This window comes from Sparassis crispa, assembly GCF_003851025.1.
Source record: "Sparassis crispa DNA, contig_000003F, whole genome shotgun sequence".
Classification (NCBI taxonomy): Eukaryota; Fungi; Basidiomycota; class Agaricomycetes; order Polyporales; family Sparassidaceae; genus Sparassis; species Sparassis crispa.
The window spans coordinates 2499611-2520689 of record NW_020939750.1 but is presented as its reverse complement, the minus strand read 5'-3'; the positions used below and the strand labels follow the sequence as shown (position 1 = coordinate 2520689).

Here is a 21079-nt window from a genome sequence, read left to right as displayed (position 1 = left end):
TCAAGTGTACAAGGGGCTTGCTGCGTCATTCTCAAACATGCATTAGGGCATCTGACTGCGATGCTCGTTGCCGAAGTTTTCCCGCTTCTGCTCATCATATAAATCGGCAGGTCTTCGCGCTGTAGCCCTCCTTGCCCTTCAGTGTCGCTCGCTATGGCTGCCCATATGTCGCGGTCATTTTTGGACGCGTCTATCCCAGATCTCGTCACGAAATTGTCTGCAGATGAGAAAATCGCACTTCTGGGTGCCCCGAATTGGTGGAATACCAATGCTGTAGAGCGTCTTGAGATCCCTGCCATTCGGATGAGCGATGGCCCCAACGTACATTTCTCATAGTACTTCCATGTACACTCTCACTGACACCATCGCAGGGCGTTCGAGGCTCTTCTCATTTCGTCTCTACACCAGCACAATGTATCCCCGTAAGTCTTGTGTTCCCTAGTTCGTTCGATACTGCTTCTAACATTGGAGAAAGTGCGAGACGTCCATGGCTGCAACCTTCGACGTGGGCTTGATCCACGAGGTCGGACGTTTCTTGGCAGACGAAACCAAAGTGAAATCTTCCGTGATTCTCCTCGCGCCGACGTGTAACATTCAGCGCAATCCGCTCGGCGGACGTGCATTTGAGTCGTTCTCCGAAGATCCTCACCTTTCTGGTATGCACTTGCACCGCCCTAGCTCTGTAATATTGACAACCGCTATCAGGTACAATGGCCGCTGCATACGTTAGTGGTCTGCAGTCCAAGGGTGTTGCTTCGACCATCAAGCACTTCGTGGCGAATGACCAAGAGCATGAGCGGACGGCCGTGGACTCTGTCGTGTCTGACCGCGCACTCCGGGAGATTTACCTCTATCCGTAGGGAGAACATCGAACTGTTCGTCTCTCTATGCTAAATTGTCCTCCTGTCCAGCTTCATGTTGGCTCAGAAAAAGGCAAAGCCCTGGGCATTCATGACATCGTTAGTGACCTTACAGGTAGATGTCGACTGCCCAGCTGAAGAGAGCGTCACAGATACGGACGTATTGGCGGTGTCCACTGTTCTGAAAACCCTCACCTGCTTCAAGACATACTGCGTAAGGAGTGGGGCTTCGGCGGTATCGTCATGAGCGACTGGTTCGTTCCTCCCCTTTTTCCTTTTTCAAGGTAGTCACTTTCTCATCTCTTGTAGGTTCGGTACTTACAGCGTCGATCTGGGTATCAACGCTGGGCTGCATCTCGAGATGCCTGGACCGCCACGCTGGCGCACGCCTCTCCTCGTCACGCACATGCTTTCCTCCCAGAAGGTGCTCCCGGCAACTCTCGACAAGCGTGTCAAGGAGATGCTCGAGTTCATCCAGCGGCAAGCACGTCGCCACCCCGAGATCGTGTATGGCGACGGCGTTGAACGCACGCGCGACACTGCAGAAGGACGCGCATTCTGCCGGCGGCTTGCAGCGGAGGGCATGGTTGTGTTGCGCAACGAGGGAAACGTGCTGCCGCTCAAGACTGAAGGCGGAAAGAAGAAGGTCGCTCTTATTGGCCCGAACATGAAGGGTCGTGTAATCTCTGGCGGTGGTTCTGCAGCGCTCAAGCCGAGCTATGTTGTTACACCGTATGAAGGTTTGCTCGCCAACGCGCCGAAAGGACTGGAGTTCCATTACGAACTGGGATGCTACGGTCAGTACCGTCTCCTGCGTTGCGGCCGTGGTTCTTGACAATTGTGTGCTGACTATCGTCTAGCACACAAGTTCTTGCCGACTCTGGAGAACCTCCTGACGACAGCCTCTGGCGAGCCCGGTTGGGATTGCGCGTTCTATAACCATGATACCCGTGGCAACGTCACAGGCGGTCCCATTGCCTCATTTGTGTTGCACGACACCCGTATACGCCTGAATGACTTCCTTCCTGAGGGGCTCACTCCAACGTGGACTATCAAACTACATGGAAAGCTCACAGTGGAGAAGACTGCGCAGTACGATCTCGGTCTTGCTGTCGCTGGCCGTGCAAAGCTCTACGTGGATGGTCAGCTCACCATCGACAATTGGACGAAGCAGAGACCCGGAGAATTCTTCTATGGGTGCGTCTCTTTCTCGACGGGGTTGAAACCAAATGTTAAAGAAACCTCAGACAAGGCACAGTAGAGGAGATCGGGACCGTTAGCCTGACTGCAGGCAAAGCTGTCGACCTTTCTGTGGAATACACTAATTCCAAGCCTCCCGCGGGCCCTGAAGCCGACATCTCTCAACCAGCCCTGATGCGCGGCGTTGTACGTCATCTATTATCTGGTACAATCTCTGGACCTTGATCTATGGTCATTATTTCTGTAGCGTGTCGGTGGTTGCGAGAAAATCCACCCCGATGAGGCCATCGAAGCTGCAGCGCAACTCGCCGCATCGTCGGACGTCGTTATCATAATTGCCGGACTTACTCCAGAGTGGGAGAGTGAGGGTTTCGACAGACCTGACCTGAAGATGCCCGGCCGGACTGACGAGCTCATCGCGCGTGTCGCTAAGGCCAACCCCAATACTATAGTGTGCTTGCAGGCTGTAAGTGCTGTTGTCTTGCAAATTATCGCAGTCTGATGGTTGTTGCTCAGGGATCTGCGGTGTCGATGCCGTGGGTGAACGAAGTGAACGGTCTCATTCAGGCGTTCTACTCTGGAAACGAAGTGGGGAACGCCCTCGCCGACGTGATTTATGGCAAGATAAACCCAAGTGGTCGTCTCTCGCTCACGCTTCCCGCTCGTGAGGAGGATATTCCAGCGTATTTGAACACCCGTAGTGAAAACGGGAAAATTTATTATCACGAGGACTTATTCGTGGGCTACAAGTACTACCAAGCACACGGCATCAAGCCGCTCTTCCCTTTCGGGTTGGTAGCTTTCTCATCAGGTCAGTTGGTTTCTGGCTGACACAGATCCCTGGTGCAGCCACGGACTGTCGTACACCACATTCAGCTTCTCGGATCTCACCATCTCTGAACCTCACAGCCAAGGTTCCGCCTTCGACCTCGATGTCCACGTCACGGTGACAAATACCGGGTCCATCGTGGGCTCAGAAGTGGTTCAGCTCTACGTTACCCTCCCCGATGTTGGTGTCACTACGCCGAAGCTGCAGCTACGGGGATTTGTAAAGGCACACAACATTGCTCCAGGCAAGTCGGAGCGAGTGCATATCAAATTGGACAAGTACGCGATATCGTTTTGGGACGTGGTCGAAAACGCGTGGAGCGCACCCCCAGGGATGTATCAGGTCTTCGCTGCAAAGAGCAGCACCGAGATGGTCCTGCAGGGCTCATTCGTTCTGAAGGAGGGTTTCACGTGGAATGGATTGTAGCGAAATGTAACTGTATACTGTATCCAAGTTGCGAGTATACATGTACGATAGTAACGATGAGTTCTTTCCTCACGATCAGCAGCAGCAGCACTCTTATTATACAGTACATGAATGAGTGCAATGATCAAGCGCTCAGCCTGGTCCGCTGAAGTCAGATCGCTTCCCAGCTAAGCCTATGCGCCGCATTCACGAATAACTACTGGCTGTCTAGTAGTAACTGTCTACAGTTTAAATATCGCCACTACCTGCGTACACCTCGCCGTTGCGTGAATGGCTGTGGAAGTCAGTCAGATCGCCTCCAGCTCGGGGACACATGCGCTACGACCTGACCCTCGTACTCTCGCAACCCTGCCGGAGATTCTCTCCTCTCTCTCCTCCGTACAGTCGGAAGAAGTTGAGCTCTCCACGGCCTTATCAGACATCCTGTCCACTCGTGAACCCATCAGCAACTCCCTCGCACGCCTGCAGGCTCTACTACCCCAATTAGATGGTCTCAGCTCAGAGGCGCAGCTGTTCCACAAGACCGTGTCGGCAACGGCCAAGACTGCCGAGCATGTCGGAGGACGTGTCCGCTCTCTGGACGAGGAGATGCGTAGGGTGCGGGAGGCCGCTGAGCGCGTTGGGCAGGTCATGGAGCTGAAGGTCATACTCGTGTTGCTCACATTCACATCTCCGGCCCCTGATATCGGTTCGCAGTCTTCCCTCGCCGCACTCGAGTCGGCTATGGAAAGCAAAGACTGGGAGTCCGCAACGAGGCACTGTGCACGCGCAATGTCCCTGCCTCCAGAAGTGACACTTGGCGCGTTCGCAGAGACAGCAGTCGTGAGTCGACACAGAGTAACATCACGAGGGTGTTCTCATGGGCTGAATGCAGCCTACACCAGAAAGCCACTTGCCTCCATCGCAGACGCTGCAAGCAGCCCGCGAAGAGCTCCTCGCGATCTTCCGCCAAGAGTTCGAGAAGGCGTCGCAGTCTCGCGACGCGACGACGACGAGTCGGTTCTTCAAGCTCTTCCCCGCGATAGGATGGGAAGCCGAGGGTTTGCAGTCATACGCGTCTTTCGTCGTGGATCTCGTCAAAATCCGACCGCCGGCATCCGCCAAGAGTATGTCGCATTTCTGCATTTCCCAGCCGTCTTTCGTTCAGTATGTCTCACGCGGCTGCAGCGTCTTCACCGTTGTACTATGTGACTGCACTCACTGCGCTCTTCGAGAGTATCGCAATGATTGTAGATCAGCATCAACCGGTTGTAGAGAAGTATTATGGACCAGGAAAAATGACCTCTGTCCTGGAACGCCTCCTGCGCGAGTCAGATCGTGTCGTGAAAGACCTTCTTGAAGGCTGGGAAGAGGAGCGCTCCATGAAGCGCAAGGTCAGGAAATGGCCTTCGTCGTAAATTATACTGCTAAACATATTGCGCAGCTTTCTGAGACCGTAGACCTCGCCTTACATGCTCCAGCAATATCCCCAGTCGTTCGTCGACAGAATATGTCGGCCAGCACAGAAGACGAAGACACTGTCGATCCCCGCGAAATTGACAAGGTGATAACGGAGGCAGCCGGCATGAGTGGTCGGTGGAGCCTCTTTCGCAAATTTATTCATGATCGTCTTAAGGTTTTTCAGTTCGACGTCAGTATGGGCATACCAGTTGATACGGATTTCTTTCAGGAAGAGGACTTAGAGGAGGAAGGACCGGACGATACAGAAAATGCGAACGGTGTGAACGGAATCCAGCCGGCCAAGTCAAAACCTGTTACAGAAGCAAGCGAAGCTATCGACTATGTATCTGAGGGTCTGAAGGCGTTGGAATCGTGTACTTCTCGACGGCTTTTCGACGATATGCTGACAACGTATTACATTCCGATGGAAGTGTGGTACGCTCGCACCATTATCTCCAAGGCAAGCCGTAAGTATCGTCAATACTTCACCATGTAACTCTTGCACCGCAGACCCATCGTTTGTCCAATCCGGATCTGTCGCAAACACCAGCCATGACCACCACGCCAGACGATGTATTTTACGTACTCAAAGTGGTACTGTCGCGCTTACTGTCCAGCGGTTCAGTCATGGCGATCCGACGGACTTCCGAGCTTCTGCGGGAGGTAATGGACCGCCAATATACTGCAGTAATCAAGCGGAAACTGGACGACGTCTACCGGACGGGGGGATCATCTGGGCCCGGGCCAAGAGGTGAGAAGGCAGAGCGGGATAACCGACAAGCTTTTATCGTGAGTTGCGTTGTGAGTTAGCGGTTCATTCACGTCACTCCAATGGTTCTGGCGTAGATATTACTGAACGATTTAGACGTCTCGTCCTCGCATATGGAACGTTTGGTGAAAGAGCTGTGCGGGTCGGCATTAGTCACACAGCATTTCTTAGATGCAGAAGTGGAGTCGGTGAAGAACAGTTTGTCCTCCTTCAACAATCTGGTACCCAAGTTTAGGTCCACCCTCAGAGTGAGCCTTATTGTATCCTGTCTCCGCGTCCTGCTGAGATTACAATTACAGGCTGGAGTAGAACAACTGTTCAACCAGCTGATGCGGCCAAAGCTACGCACATTCATACCTGACGTGTACAGGGACGTGTCATATGTCCTCGACGAGGACGCCTACAATGCCTCCGAATATCAAGACGTGGTGCGCAAGCGCTTTATTAAAGCTTGGGAAGGGCTTGCCGAAGGATACAAGGTCTGGCGTGCTGCATGTTCGATCACCCACAAATTGACTGCTTCTTATAACCAGGATGCGTTTACCGAGCGGAATTATCGTCTGTTCTTCGGGCTCGCTTTGGACATTCTTGTGCGACCCTGGGAGCGATACGTAGTAGGGTTGAGGTACAGCGAGGTTTGTGTGTCCGTCAGTGTGCCTGACCCGAGGCTGAAATTCTGTGCCTGCAGCTTGGCGCCATCCGCTTCGATCACGATCTACGGGCCATCACATCGTATCTATCCTCTCAAACTGTTTTCGGGGATGTGCGAGAGAAGTTCGTGCGGTTGCAGCAGATCTCTATCTTGCTGAATCTCGATTCGGTGCGTATATTTTTCGCCGCCTCGGGTTGATCCTGGCTGACTTGTATGGTGACTATCCAGGAGGAAGATGTTGATGAGTTCTACAACGGCTCGGGCATCACATGGCAACTGAGTGACCAGGAAGCGCGCAACATAGCGAACCTCAGAATGTGAGCTTATCATGAGAAGCTCCGTGTCGTCAAAATCCTGGGATAGTACAGTATGCAAGCCAACCAGTGGGTATAAATACATGGACATCAACCTCGCCGCAGTGCGTCGAGTCTAGCTTGTAGTGCGTCTTCGTCCGAAAGACCACCACCGGGGCTATCATCCCCCCCTTGGTTGTTTGATCCACCGGTGTGATGTGCTGGCCCTGATTCGCCGAGTGCAACAGCCTGCCGTGCTTCTGTAAGAGGAGAGGATACAGCAAGACCACTGGGTGCCTCTGCGAGCTGCAACGCAATGATCAATTGGCATGTGGTGTGTACGAATGAACGAGGGCAAACCTGCTGCGACAGATCGACGCCAATTTCGTCTAGCACTTGCTTGAGGATCTTGTCGCCCTCCTCCTCTTCATCTTCGATGCCTTCGTCCATGACGTCGTCCACTGCGTCAGACATCATCTCTTCCTTCATGTCCATCGTAGCGCTCTCCCTCTCAAACTCGTTCATTATGCGTCGAATTTGAGGCAGATTGAGACCGCGGTTCATCGCTCCCATTGCCTAAGACGAAGTGAGACAACGAAATGGCATGAATGAGTGGAAAGTCGTACACGGGTGGCACCGCGCATAGCTTCAGCCATCTGCTGGTTACTCCTTAGTGTTTGTATCCGGAGACCGACAGCCTGGAGCTGTGTGCGCATCTGGTAGAACTTGTGCACGTATCGCCGTGTCCTGACAAGGTCCTTGGCCATGACCTTGCACGCGTTCTAGAAGTTCAGAGAGAGCTCCCCTGCTAAGTGTGCACACGCAAGTCGGAGAACAGTTCGATAAACGTACTAGCTGGCCTGCCTTGGCACTTTTCTTGATGTCCATGACGAGCTTCTTCTCCTGCTGCTCGAGCTTTGTTCGCTCGCGGTCGAGCTCGCGCTGCGCCTTTGCGAGGGCGCGTTGGTGTTGGCGCAGCCGCTCGGCGGGTGTAATTGTGCGCCCAAAGAGCGTTTCCTGTATACGTGAGACTGGTCAGCGCACGGAGTATGGTCAGACATAGGCACTTGCGATGATATTCATGGCGATTAATCGTGCAGAAGGAGAGCGCCCTCGGAAGCCACTCGCTGCACTTCTTGCGATCGTAGTTACCTTTCTGAGAAAAGCATGTCCGAGTCACTTCCTTCCATCGGCGCACACTGTTCCGTCTCGTCCTGCAATGTCAACGACTTCCTCCCAATCCGCTGCAGGTGCGACAAGCTCTTCTGTAGAGACCACATCTTTCCGGACAACCATACCTGTTCTCTTGCCTTGAACGCCCAATCCTCACACTCTACATCGCACGCCAAACTCCAGCGATGCGCTGCAGAGCGCTGCAACAAACCGAGCCTCGAGGCTTTCGTCTCTGACAGCACAGATGTCGCGAACAGGACTCCCGCAACATGCGCAGGCTGTCGACAGTCTTTCTGTGCATCGTGCGTCGCTCTGTTGACCGTTTGATATTCACCGACCTTGTCCGCAGACATCGAGATCCCGCCTCTCACTCCTGTTCGAAAGAGCATCTTACACCCACGGAGAAAAAGAACGAAGCCGCTCATGGCCTTCTCGCCAAACATTTCTCCTCCTCCCAATCTGCCGCAGACCAAGCAAAGACTGTCGCCGCTCGACCACCGAAGGCGCCTTCCAACCCCAAGAAAGCTGCACAGCTGAGGCAAGTCGAACTTATGAAGATGCGCCATCATGCACAACCTGGCGATCCGAAGGATCGAGGGAAGGACGTACCGCTGATCGAGCGCCTCCATGTCATAGTCAAGTGTGGGGACAGCACCTCTACACTGTGGTTCAGAAAGGTGTCGTTCATTTCCAGACCCTATTTATGCTGCCCCTACAGACAACATGGCATAGACTATAGGAGCTGGCAGAGCGCTTGATCTCCTCGCGACTCATTTTAAAGTGACAGCTTCAGACTCATCCGTGTGTCTTGCAATCTACGCATTTTTCCTGCACTCCTGATTCTCCTGTAGCCACTGCGTCTCGCGAAGACACCTGTCGTGGATGACGACGTGGTAACACTGCGCACCGATCAGCCTCTTTCGGAACAGGTGGAAGACGGTTCTCACTTGCTTTTATCCCGTTGAAGGACATTCGTCGCAGATTTGTACGACTAGCAGTTGTCTATTGCAAGCCAACCCAATTTACACCGTCGAATATGCCGTAATTAAATACAGTGATTACAGTGAAATCGAATGGACAACGTAGTAGGAATAGCACAAAAAAGCGGGTATGAGAGAGATGTAAATGCAAGAGCACACTATGCTACCAGAGCAGCGACTCGTCGAAGATGCGGGACGTTCAGGTATGCAGGAACATAAGTCTCCAGGCCCGAGACTTCACGCGGGAAGGGCAGTTCGTACGGCCCGACTTCCTCTGTCTCAGGCGCAAGGAGCAGGTGGTCGTTGCGGTCGTTAGGCATGACTCGTGAGGCCACTACTCGCAAAATCTCAGGCGAAATGGGGTTCTGTTGGTTACGGTCAGCAACTAAAGGATGACAGGTAGACCTGCGTGGACTCATACCTCATAATCAGCAACGTAGTAGTTTGTGCACATGCGTTGGATCTGCGTTGGTGTGAGCATCCAGCAGACGTCGTATATAATCTCTATATCAGCCTGTGTGGCCTGCAAGTGAAGAGAGGTCAGGGTCAGGATGTAGATGTACACTGAAGATACGTGCCTTCTTCAATTGAAGCAGTTTTGTGGCTTGCATCAGATGTTCCAGTTGTAGAGTGCCCTCGGGCATATCATGCGACTTGCACCACTCCTCGATGCGTGTTATATTGTACTGGATCTGCATAGCTGCGACAAGAGGCCATGTTAGTCATGAACCTACAGATGAGTTAACATGCCATACCCCGCTTCCACGAGGAGAAGTTGCGTCTCATAAGCAGGTCGTTGAAGCTCGTGACGCCAATCAGCTTCAGAAGGTCCGTGACGACCTGCTGAACAACCGACTCCTCCATGTAATAGCTCTTCAGACTCTTCCAGACCTTGTTGAACAAGTTCAGGATGTCGTCCATGCTATACGCCGGCTGGGTATTCGAGTTGAGCAACCGGTTGAACAGCCTGCCACCACCGTCTGTCGTTGTGAAGCCGGGTAGCGATTGACTCTCGATCAGAGCTGGAATGACCATCTTAGACAGCCGTTTCTTCGTTTCCAACATCCATGTATGATAGATGTTGTACTCCAGGCTGTCCAGGTCGTGCTTCACCACGGAAACGAGGCGCTCGTAGTCCGCCCATTCGAACGGACGCACTGCGTTTTCCTCCCCCGGTCCGATGCCTTGCAGCATGTCACTTTCGGCGACATAGATGAAAGACAGCATCTCGTGGACGTTCGACAACCAGAAGACCCCGGGTACAATCGAGTCTTCCCCTGCGAAGGACTTGAAACAATATCAGGGTGGATAGCAAACACTGTGAGCGAGGTAACTTTACCATAACGTGCGACTGGATTGTTTGCATGACATTTGCAAGGAATCGTTCGCTCTCGGGGATAAGACCATATTTCCACATCTCGTTGGTGATCAAACTGATGAGGTTTGCGGGGAATAAGATCTCCTTGACCGCCGATGGATTTGTCGTACTTGGAGCAGGAATCTTCAAACCACGGATAAGGCCGTCGAGGACATCCTCGTCCAAGCGTTTGATATCCTGCATCAACCGGATCTTTTCCTCAGCAGGGTCGTACGTATCAGTAAAGCCATTCAAGCCATTGGGAGCACGGAATCGTGGTAAGCCATCCTCGCCGTTGTAAGCAACTGATACAGCGCGAGGATTCGATACCTGACTCCGTTTCGCCATCATCATCATCTCATCTGCTGACGAACGATTGTCCACTGGGCTAATCGCATACACGCCAGCCGAGCTATGTCTCCGCTGGTGCCTGCCGTTAGCGACACCAAGTGCAGCACCGTTGGGACTGGGAACATCCCCGACGCGCAAACCTGTGGCGAATGTGGGTGATGTCGGTTCCCCGCGTGACCCTCTTGTCAGAGCACTGAGAGCATTGGCGCGGTTCACTTGTTCGCGCAGATTGCTAACTTCGTTCTTCAAGGTCAAGATAATAGAGCTGTCGTCTGCATTCCTCACAGGAACGTTGTCGATGGCCTTTTGTTGCGTCTCCAGTTGAGCGGCTTGATACGCCAGCGTATCCGTCAACCTCTGAATCGCATCCTCCTTTTCCGCTGCCTTGGCAAGGGCATCCTCCAAACGTTTCTCCACGTCTTCTTTGGCAAGCAACAGTTCCTCGCGATGAGTGAGTTCCTTCTGTGCGCCCTGCAATTCGGACTGGAACTGTCTCGCCCTGGCATCGGTCTCCTCGTGCCGCGAGACCATCTGCTGGAACTGCTGCTCCACCTCAGCCAGCTTGCTCTGCAGCTCCTTCTTCTCCTCCGTTCGCTTTTGTAGGTTCTGAGTGAGTTCTACAACCTTGTTCTCTAGGCGATATGAGATCTCCTTGAATTTAGACACCGATCGGGCTTCAGTTTTGAGAGCCTTGAGTTCCTTGCGGGCTAACCGGCGACGGATGCAAGATTGTATGAGGATAACACGCTGTGTATCATGTCGATGCGATCTCCGCGCCAGTCTGATGTCATAGAGTCAGTACCAGTCGATTCACATGATGACTGCACCTACACTCCACGCAACAAACTTTGCAATAGGGTAACAGCATGTATCCTTCTGGACTGGGTGAAAAGGCGACGAGCTTGTGCTCCACGAACACCTGGAACATGACGAGATCAATAGCGAACTAGGATACACACGATGTGCCACTCACGGGCTTGAAAACGGACAACTCCTTGCCTGATATCCAAGAATCGTTTTCGCTGGACGAAGCACCTAACACAGGTCTGCAACCGAATAGCCGCAACTTCACGGCGAACAGCTTCTACGAATCTACGAGCCATGATACCACGCCACCATGTCTGGATCTTAATGGTTGCATGTCGGAGAGTCTGGTATTTCTTCACGGCCATACGTCTACGCATGTTCTTCTGGACAATAGTGACCAACGCGTTTAATCGACCAGAACGCAATGACTCGAGAGCGGCTAGCATGCCTGCTCGGAAGAAAATCTTCGTGAGGCCGGGCTGATACTTGTCGGGGTCATTGATCGTCCTGTCTAAGATGAGCGAACATAGCTCCTTGAGCTCTAGCTTCTGAATTATGGGGCCCCACTCCGATGAATGTACGAGCATGTAGTACCTACGGAATCATTAGTTCCAGAGATATGGGCATCACAAGAGAAATGCACACCGTTCTGCGAATTCTTCATATGTCCAGCGAGAAGGGTATCCTGCGCAACTGATCCGAATAGTCTCTAGCACACCGCAAGCACGCAGTTGACCAAGCACCTGTTGAGGCGTAAACTCCCAGGCCTTCTTCTGCTCATTTGGCTTAATGCAACGAATGTAATGCACATTTGTGACATCGAGGGTGTCCATCAGATTCACTAATGAGGCTTTGAATATAGACGCTTGCGTCGGCTTTCGAGCTACGCCTCCTGGACGTTTGGCACCAGATGACACAATAGATGATATCAGAGATTGGCGTCCCGGATCGGGAATGATAGAAGAACGACGCGAGCCTCCACTGGCAGAATCTGAGACCGTCGGTGAGCCAGGAGGTGCCATTTCTGGAGCCTTCGTAGCAGCAAAAGCAGCGTCAAGGACTTCTTTCAAGAAGTGGTTCTTCGTCGCCATCAACAAGGCCATGTGCTCGTCCGGAACCGTGTCTCGATTCTTCTCCAGAAAGCCCTCGACCTCATAGGTGACATCCAAGGCGTAGTGTGCGATAGTGAATGCTGAATTACCGAAGCGTGGCTTCTTGAATACTTTGCTATTCTCCGGCTTCCCAAGCTGGTTGTGCAGCTTCTGCAGGAATGACGCATCGGTACCTGACGGAAGACGAGACTCCTCATCCAAGAGGGCCATGACGCCCAGTTTGCCTTCGATAACATCGATGCAAGGTTGGTTGTCAGAGAACTCAATAAAAGTCCAGTTGATCTTCTCCCGAACATACTCTTCCTGTTCTAGTTTGAAGACATGGGCATTGAACTAAGGCAAAAACAATGAACATAATGATCTCAGCGTCTTGACGTGGACGAACCTCTTGCTGCAGTTTCTCGTTCGCATAATTGATGCTAAACTGTTCGAACGAATTCTGGAACGCGGCGTGAGGGGATGATTCAACAATATCTCACTGACGGACCTTCTTAAAGTGCTCAAACCCATAGATATCAAGCACACCAATGAACATCTCGGCCCGGCTGGCAGCCTCGCCACCTTCTCCTGCTAAGCTCTCGTTGACAATTGCGACCAGCCACTCGAACAGACAAGCGTATACGAATTTGGCGACACTGTCTCGAACAACCGTGGCCTGTGCAGCATTGAGGGAGGTGACAATTTTCTCGGACCGTGTGGTGATCTGCTTCTTGATGGTCCACTTTTTGAAATCTGCCAGAGAGACGCCTAGGAACCGCGTGGACAGTTGCAACGCTGGATCCGTATCGTCAATATTGGAGTCCGAGCGCATCTGAGCGATCTTGACATTTCCGAGATGAAGTAAGGCCGACAACAGCTTGAAGACAGCCCACTGTTTCTCGACACTGATTCCGATGGTGGAAAGCGCGGTCTGCGTTTGCCGGAAATCCTCCGCGTCGTCAATACCAGGTATTGGTGTCGATTGGGGACCACCTTGACTAAGATATTGGAATTTAGACACGTCCGTGTCGAGTCCTAAATCTTTCCGCTCCTTGAGTGGCACACCCGCACATAGCTGATAGAATATGTGATAGTTCCTCTCTGTGAGTGGTTGGAAGACGACCCGGGACCGCTCCAGCAGATATGTCCGAATCCGTGCACCGACGATTTCTTGATCGCCGTCAAACAGAATCTAATGAGGGGTCAGAAAGCAGGTAGTGCACTTTAAAGACACTGACTTGGATGTACTTGCCGAAGCGAGAAGAGTTGTCGTTCCGCGTGGTCTTGGCATTTCCGAAGGCTTCAAGTACAGGATTTGTAGCAAGGATCTGGCGTTCCACTTCACTTGACTCGTCCAGAGAGATCTTAGTCCTCCCTTTGCTCTTAACGTTCGGAGGATTGACCGAGGCAAGATATCTCATGATGAACTTCGCCTGGAGCCACACGTTCATCGTCAATGCAAGTCCATGGCTGCTAGTGTATGCTTACAGATTCGGTCTTTCCTGCTCCACTTCATCACAATAAATAAACGAATGCAAGTATAATCAAGGGAGAAGACTTACCTCTCTCCAGAAACAATGATTGTTTGCCCCATACCATCCCTGCTCATCGCAGTATAGGCGTCCTCGGCAATGGCAAAAAGATGCGGCTCCAGTTCTCCTCTCCGCCGCCCATTATATGCTTGAATGATCTCCGGGCCATAAAGGGTGACCCGCTGGAACGGGTTCACAGCAATCAGTACAATGCCGCTGTAGGTGTATATGCTGTGCTGTGCATAACGGTTCCGAATGGTGTGTAACACTGTAATACATGTGGTCAACAACATGCCCTCAACAAAGATTGTCCATCAAACCTGAAGGCTCATTAAGGTGAGAGAGTGTGGCCAAATCGTCGGCGGTCTCTAATAAAGGTGGATTCCGTAGTGGAGGTAAACTGTCCTTGCCGTTCTTGATATCTTGCACGGTGGTATCGATGGAGATGTCCTAGAAGATATAGGTGCGCCCATTTATTCAATCAAATAGAGCACCAGGTAAAGCACGTATACACACCTTGCCGCGTTCGTCTACGAACACAAGTTTAACGGTGTCGTCAGGATTCCTGATGACCGAGGTGACTTCTGCAGTTATCCAGCCATGCTCCTTGTCGGTGAACCATACCCTGGTACCCTTGCTGTAAATGTTTTCGGCCATGGGCCAGGATGCGGCTTCAGGCCGTCAGACGATGTACGGTGAAATGAGCAGACTTCGAGCCACAAAGCTTGCCTTTTTGTTGCGTTGGTATTATATCCCAAAATGGCAACAGCACTGGTGCGATGCGGTGATCTCAATATTGTTGCCTCCTTCCTAACACCCCTCGCCATCATCTCTCCCTTTCTCTCTCGTTGTATCACTATATATCTGCTTGCTTACATTGCATCAACACACGGGCGGTTCCTGCACCACCTATTGCGGCTTTTCATGAAAGCTGCAGCCATAGCTGCCAGCGACAGAAGTGACTAGGTTCTCTCAGAACTTCTGTTACAGCTGTGCTGTTTTCACCATGTCAATACGGGCTACGAGGAGGCCCTTTTCCAGCCTGAGTGTTGCATGAAAGCGCCGGTGCTTGTTGGTGCCAGGTACGATTCCGTGGTGCAGGTCGCTCAAAATATGTGCAAAGCTGTCGATGCCCGGTAACGCGGTGACGACAGAGAAACGAGATTATCCTAGGGCTGGAGCCATTCAATCCTGTCGTTATTCTGGACGTCTGGGAACGTCGTCGTCATTTGCGCACAGAGGACTTCGTACCCTGGTGATGCTGCGCATACTGGAGTTGCCTAGGCAATCTCCACACACTCCTGAAGGTTGGGAGTAAAGTATTTCTCAAAAGTTGAATTACCTTACAGCTGACTGGCTTAAATCTTGTGTAGCTAAGATTCGAAGTTGTGTTTACACGTACAACTCGTGAGCAGACGAATTTACCTACGAGAGGGTGATTATATACATGGTCCATTGATAGTACAGTTCATGATCATTTTCTTCGTCCTTGCGTCTAACAGCTCACAAGGCAGCATTTCGGTATCTTTCTGCCAACTCATAACCGTGTGCAAAGTGTGCAAGCCGTGCATCGACAACGTAGCCCTGTGTCAGAGAGGTCAGTAAAAAATGAAGAGAGATGGTAATATTTGAACCTTCGCTTCATAGTCTGCGAGGAAGTGAGTGCAGAGCACATACATCGGGCCGAGTGGCGAACACACCTCTCAATTCCGCCACTAATTTGGGAAGCTCAACGACGCGGACATCGATGAATTCTCCTGGGTCCAATTTCTGCACTGGAATCTCGAGCTTGTCCGGTAACGGGACATCCACTATGATGATTTTCATGGTAGCAGTCGTCATCCCTTTGCGATAGCACGAAACATGGCACAGTAAGTGTACTGAAGATCTACGCAAGGACCAAATGCGACAAACCAGGGTCACACACAAGGAGGGGTGATGAGTCCAAGATCTTCTTGCCTTTGAATCCCGTCTCTTCTTCGAGCTCACGTACCGCAGCCTCTTCTGCCGTCTCGCCTTTGTCGATGAGCCCTAGATATAGGACGAGATCTGAGCATCTTCTGCAACAAGCGAGCACCGATTTACCAGCAGGAAGCTCTGCAGCCGCGCGTCAGATAGGAGAACCCATGGAAGAGAAATTCCAGATTTCGTACCAACAGCATATTTGCCAATAGGTGGCCGAAACTGCGTAACAATCACCGTAGAAGGCGGAAACACGTTGGTCTCTGAACGAATCATAGCTAGGATCGCGACCGCTGCAGTAGGGACCCACCATGCCTTGAGTGAAACATGCCAGGCACTCTGAAAGGCTGTGCACTGACCATCGATGCCTGTAGCTCCCGTCGTCTTGCGTTGTGCGCACTCCCATACCCTCTAATCACGCGTCGTCAACCAGAACATCCCCAAGAAGTGATTGTCTTACCTTTTTCCCCGTAGGATCACTCCAATGTATCTTCTTGAGCGTCACCCACCTATGGAAATGAAGAAAGACTTCCGGTTATATGCCAGGTGCTTTCGTACTACCTAGTTCGCACCGGAACATTACCTACTTGGCCTCGGAAACAGGGAGATCCTCAGTCGACAGAATCTTTGGGAGGGTCGACATTGTACGCGTTGGGCGGGAAAGCGATCGCAAAGAACGGAACAGTGGTTGATTTCCTCGTGTCCGTAGTGCGGGAAAGGAAAAGACGACCGCGAGCATGACGTCGACACGCCCAATGTTCGGAAGCCGCATTTATTCGCGATCGAGATTTGAAATATACATCTAGTCAACACATCTACATATGATAGGCCACTTCACATACACCTACACACGGTTCCACTGCGAGACAAGACAACTTGGACTACGTATAGCGAGATATAATTTCAGGTGTCACCTGCGACGGGTTCAGCCGCGTCCAGATAGTGCACCTCAGAGCACGCTCTGAGCCGCTGAGCTGCTTGCTCAGGAGTCAGATCGCGTTGTGGTTCCGCCATCAACTCGAACCTAAAACCCGGAGATGTACTTAGTCAAACCCGCCATGCTGAAAAAATGTGACTTACCCAACGAGGAACTTGCGAACACTAGCACTCCTTAAGAGAGGCGGTGTGAAGTGTAGGTGGAGATGCGCGACATCTCCAAGATCTTGATCCCCTGCCAGAAGAGTGTCGCCCACATTTACGGTGGCGGAGGGAATTGGACGCTGATGAATGCCCATGGAATATGCGAATGAGCAGGAAAATAGATTATCGTATCGTTTGGTGATCTTGGACAATAAGTCCGCGAATGATACCCTCTCAGCACGAGAGAGATCAGCAATAGAGGTAATGTGGCGCGTATACGGGAGCACTGAAGTAACAAACACTTGTTAGACATTTCTGTGTGAAGATAAAAGAGTCTTACGCATGATTTCGAACGGCCAGATAGCCCACCAAGGTACCAGAGCAACCCAATGCTCGTTCTTCACGACTACTCTCCCCGCTTCGTAATCCGCTCCGACCTCAAAATGAGCGTATTCACAGAGCAAGCAAGGGCGGTTCTGCAGGCCTTTCGGAGCACCCGATGGTTGCACGTCTGAGAGCGAGTAGCGTTTCAAGTTGGCCAATTCAGTCGCTGGCAGCGACGGCACTGCCGATAAAGACCACACTTGTCCGTGAGGATGAGGGTTGGAACAGCCCATCATAGCACCTTTATTCTGTAGAGAGCTGAATAAGCACGGACTCGGCATCTGTACAATGAGTTTACCTCGAAGATCTGCACATATTTGATTCCATCCTGCGTTCCTCGCTTCTGGTATATCGCACACCATTCCTCAATGATCCGCTCTATATCCTTGAGAGGCAGCCTCGCAAGTGTCAGATCATGCCTCGGATGGAAAATCAATACGTCGCAACCGCCCTGCACAGGCTCGGTGGTTAAAAGCGGGTGGGGGGCTGGAGGAGCGACCGGTCCAGGCGGCGGTAGCACGGCGGCGTAATCATTCTCAAACACCATCGTATGCTCATAGACCTCATTCCGCTGCCCTCCAGCGCGAGCGTTACCCGGGCAAAGATAACACTTCGGATCGAACTCCGGAAGGCGGGAGGATTGTGGGGGCTCCGTCTGGCCTAACCAAGGACGCTTCGTGCGATGTGGGGACACAAGAACATGTTCGTTCGTCAATGGGTTTACTGTGTGCTTTACCGTTGAAACATGGACGACAGAAGAAGGATAGAAGATCAGACGTACATCGGCGGTGCGGATGTGTGCTTGGGTCGAACTGAAGTTCAGCCATCACGACCTGACAAATCTAAGCAAGGCAATGGTGCTCTGTGAGATGCGTCGGGGGAGCTTATATATCGGGTTTCGAGGTCCAGTCCGAGGATCCATAGAGAGTTCATGACGAACATGTGCATATGGATAACGGTTCTCGTTCTACGGAGTCCGCCGGGCCGAGACCCGTAAGCGAGCACCTTCTTCGTTTGGCAAGCGCAACATGTCCTGATTATCTTCTGTCAGTCTTGTCGACGACGTCGACTGTCACCTCGCCAATATCTCTTCAATTGCAATCCACCGTGCCATGGAATCTGCACCGAAACGACGTCGTATTCAGCGTTCACCTTCTCCGGCTTACAAGCTTGATGATGAAGACGACTCGTACCAGCCTTACGTCCCGGTCGCACAAAGACGCCAGGCGAAACTGGCGAGACTGACGTCTTGGGGTACAAGTACAGATAAAGACAAGTCGAAGGGACAAGAAGAAGAACGCGATGAGCAGGAAGATGAAGAAAGAGAAGAGGAAAGACGGAGAGAAAGGGCGCGGAAAGAACGCACGCTGCTCATGGAGGCGCAGGAGGTTCATGACAAGAGGGCTGCCGAAGGTGTGGACGAGCAGAATCCATCCAATGCATTACATTCTGAAGGCTTATCCTGAAACAGATGCGAAGAAGACTGACGCAGAGAAGGCAGAGGAAGCTGATGCCGAAATTTTGACTGCTATTGCTGCTCGAAGGAAGCTTGCTTCGGATATGGAGTTGGCAAAAGGTGTACAGTACACGGAACCTTTGAAATCATCGTGCGTCTATTTTCCACCATCGTCGTGATAACGTCTCTCAGGCGTTCCTCGTGGTTAGATGGCGACCGCCCAAGTTTGTACGAGACAGGACAGACGAAGAACATCAAAAATTACGAGAAAAACATCACATCCTCGTCGACAACGAGAACATACCTCCTCCCATTGACAATTTCACCGTGAGTTTAGACATCCCACCATTCGTCTATTTTGCTCATGTCCTGCATCTACAGGACATGAAAGTTCCAGACTCGCTAGTCAAGTTCCTCAAGTCGAAGAGGATTACCATACCTACTCCAATTCAGATCCAGGGTATCCCCATAGCGTATCTACCTTCCTTACTGTCCAATACTTGGTTTCTAACATGCACCGTTTCTTAGGTTTGCAGGTCGTGACATGATTGGCATCGCGTTCACTGGCTCGGGGAAGACCCTCGCCTTCTGCTTACCAATCGTCATGGTTGCTCTGGAGGAAGAGGCGAAGCTACCATTTATCCGCGGCGAAGGACCCGTTGGAGTCATTCTATGCCCGTCCCGTGAGCTTGCGACCCAAACGTACGAAAACGTCCTTACCTGGACAAGTGCGGTCGCTAAAGACGGGAAATATCCGCAGCTCAACGTGTTGTTGTGCATTGGAGGTATCGCGATGGGCGAACAGAGCCATGTCCTGAACAAGGGCCTGCATATTGTCGTTGCAACACCCGGTCGCTTGATTGATATGCTCGAAAAGAAGCGCTTCACCTTTGATAGCTGCAAGTTCCTATGCATGGACGAGGCCGACAGGATGATTGACCTTGGTTTCGAGGACGATGTGCGGACTATTATGAGTTTCTTCAAGGTCTGCACGACGTCTCACTTACTTTGAAGCACCTTGGCTGACGCTTATTGTAGCATCAACGGCAAACTCTGTTGTTCTCCGCTACAATGCCGCGAAAAATCCAGGAATTCGCCCAACAGTCTTTGGTGCAGCCTGTGCTTGTCAATGTTGGACGAGCAGGTGCAGCAAACTTGGATGTTCTTCAAGTGATAGAATACGTGAAACAAGAAGCGAAAATGGTCTATCTGCTAGAGTGCCTGCAGAAAACACCACCTCCGGTCATCGTTTTCAGTGAGAATAAGAACGAGGTGGATGGTGAGTGATGCCCTTCATACGTACGGGGTCGGTTATCTCATCTTGTTGATCAGATATACAGGAATACTTACTTTTGAAAGGCGTGGAAGCCGTGGCCATTCATGGTTCAAAGAGTCAGTGTATTGGTGGTTTGAGTGTACTTCTTAGTCATCTTACTGCATTCTGCAGCTCAGGAAGAGCGGCAATATGCCATCAAGTCGTTCAAGTCGGGTGCAAAGGACGTGATGGTTGCTTCTGGGGTTGCATCCAAGGGACTTGACTTCAACGACATTCAACATGTGATCATTTTTTCAATGCCCAAAGAGATCGAGGACTACGTCCATCAAATCGGTCGTACGGGACGTAGTGGGAAGACCGGTATTGCCACGACATTTGTGAATATGAACACTTCAGAGCAGACTCTGCTGGACCTGAAGTATCTACTCATGGAAGCAGGGCAAAAGTGCGTCCTTCGGCACAGAGGCGAATAGCAGTTCTGATGCCTATTTTCAGAGTCCCACCGTTCTTGCAAAGTATCGAAGATCCTCGTGCCGCTCAAGGCGGATCACTCAAAGGATGTCCTGTGTGTGGAGGTATGTGCATTTCCGATTCAAATGTTTTCTTCCTGCTAATATCTGATGGCGTAGGTCTTGGACATGGCATCTCAAATTGTCCCAAGTTGGAGGACACCCAGCGGAGACAAATGGCATCTCACAGAGGGGAAGACGACCGCGGGGGGTACTGAGTGTATTAACATCTGTATGTGTAGGACTGTTCTTATCCATTTGTATTCATTGCACATTCAATAATGCAGCAGAGATGACCTTGGATCTCTTGAACAGTTTCTGTAGGTACGTGATGATATGCAGTGTATGGTGCTGATTTTGCGCATCAGTTTTCCTGGAAAGTCGGGCGAGAGCCTCTATGATGGTGTCTTGCTACACCGTGACGCGAAGTGTTTGTCATGCCTTGGTGAGTCATGATATATACAAAATAATACTGTCATCATTCCATCGAGTTCCACTCTGTGAATTAACGTTGAAGCGAACTAGTGCTCAGCGTGGAAGCACCAACCGATTGGAACACACTGCGACATTGGAGTCAACGTTGTGGCTCACATAGATAGAACGTCGCGTTTCATGTGTGTGGACGAGAGTTGAGATGACGCGACCACTGTTC

General features: G+C 51.5%; 7 protein-coding genes across 7 annotated transcripts; 3 read left to right on the top strand and 4 right to left on the bottom strand.

Moving 5' to 3' along the window:
* Positions 1-153: 153 nt before the first annotated feature.
* Positions 154-3315, top strand: SCP_0409360 (Probable beta-glucosidase; the record flags this gene model as incomplete). Its single annotated transcript, XM_027757664.1, has 12 exons — positions 154-321; positions 372-422; positions 476-656; positions 706-856; positions 912-959; positions 1013-1114; positions 1170-1657; positions 1721-2057; positions 2108-2246; positions 2308-2526; positions 2577-2851; positions 2910-3315. The coding sequence occupies 12 exons, from the start codon at positions 154-156 to the stop codon at positions 3313-3315; spliced, it is 2565 nt and encodes an 854-aa protein (XP_027613465.1).
* A 3265-nt stretch (positions 3316-6580) lies between these two features.
* On the bottom strand, positions 6581-7552 carry SCP_0409350 (DOA4-independent degradation protein; the record flags this gene model as incomplete). Its single annotated transcript, XM_027757663.1, has 5 exons — positions 6581-6775; positions 6830-7045; positions 7096-7251; positions 7322-7486; positions 7541-7552. The coding sequence occupies 5 exons, from the start codon at positions 7550-7552 to the stop codon at positions 6581-6583; spliced, it is 744 nt and encodes a 247-aa protein (XP_027613464.1).
* Positions 7553-8193: 641 nt separating this feature from the next.
* SCP_0409340 (hypothetical protein) lies at positions 8194-8607 on the top strand (the record flags this gene model as incomplete). The annotated part of the gene is made up of 3 exons (XM_027757662.1): positions 8194-8319; positions 8375-8443; positions 8494-8607. 3 exons carry the CDS (start codon positions 8194-8196, stop codon positions 8605-8607), a joined length of 309 nt encoding a protein of 102 aa, XP_027613463.1.
* A 173-nt stretch (positions 8608-8780) lies between these two features.
* SCP_0409330 (Myosin-2A) lies at positions 8781-14417 on the bottom strand (the record flags this gene model as incomplete). Its single annotated transcript, XM_027757661.1, has 15 exons — positions 8781-8987; positions 9044-9145; positions 9201-9322; positions 9378-9909; positions 9962-11111; positions 11162-11249; positions 11304-11731; positions 11783-12582; positions 12635-12688; positions 12737-13420; positions 13467-13661; positions 13717-13738; positions 13791-14028; positions 14081-14210; positions 14277-14417. The coding sequence occupies 15 exons, from the start codon at positions 14415-14417 to the stop codon at positions 8781-8783; spliced, it is 4893 nt and encodes a 1630-aa protein (XP_027613462.1).
* An 846-nt stretch (positions 14418-15263) lies between these two features.
* Positions 15264-16365, bottom strand: SCP_0409320 (Uncharacterized Nudix hydrolase; the record flags this gene model as incomplete). The annotated part of the gene is made up of 9 exons (XM_027757660.1): positions 15264-15344; positions 15395-15408; positions 15461-15604; positions 15675-15791; positions 15846-15857; positions 15914-16015; positions 16082-16133; positions 16183-16231; positions 16310-16365. 9 exons carry the CDS (start codon positions 16363-16365, stop codon positions 15264-15266), a joined length of 627 nt encoding a protein of 208 aa, XP_027613461.1.
* A 260-nt stretch (positions 16366-16625) lies between these two features.
* On the bottom strand, positions 16626-18013 carry SCP_0409310 (Galactose-1-phosphate uridylyltransferase; the record flags this gene model as incomplete). Its single annotated transcript, XM_027757659.1, has 5 exons — positions 16626-16746; positions 16803-17088; positions 17143-17434; positions 17485-17909; positions 17968-18013. 5 exons carry the CDS (start codon positions 18011-18013, stop codon positions 16626-16628), a joined length of 1170 nt encoding a protein of 389 aa, XP_027613460.1.
* A 285-nt stretch (positions 18014-18298) lies between these two features.
* SCP_0409300 (ATP-dependent RNA helicase DBP2) lies at positions 18299-20645 on the top strand (the record flags this gene model as incomplete). The annotated part of the gene is made up of 10 exons (XM_027757658.1): positions 18299-18599; positions 18658-18793; positions 18852-18969; positions 19024-19115; positions 19171-19627; positions 19681-19921; positions 19975-20034; positions 20090-20363; positions 20414-20493; positions 20548-20645. The coding sequence occupies 10 exons, from the start codon at positions 18299-18301 to the stop codon at positions 20643-20645; spliced, it is 1857 nt and encodes a 618-aa protein (XP_027613459.1).
* Between the last annotated feature and the right edge of the window lie 434 nt (positions 20646-21079).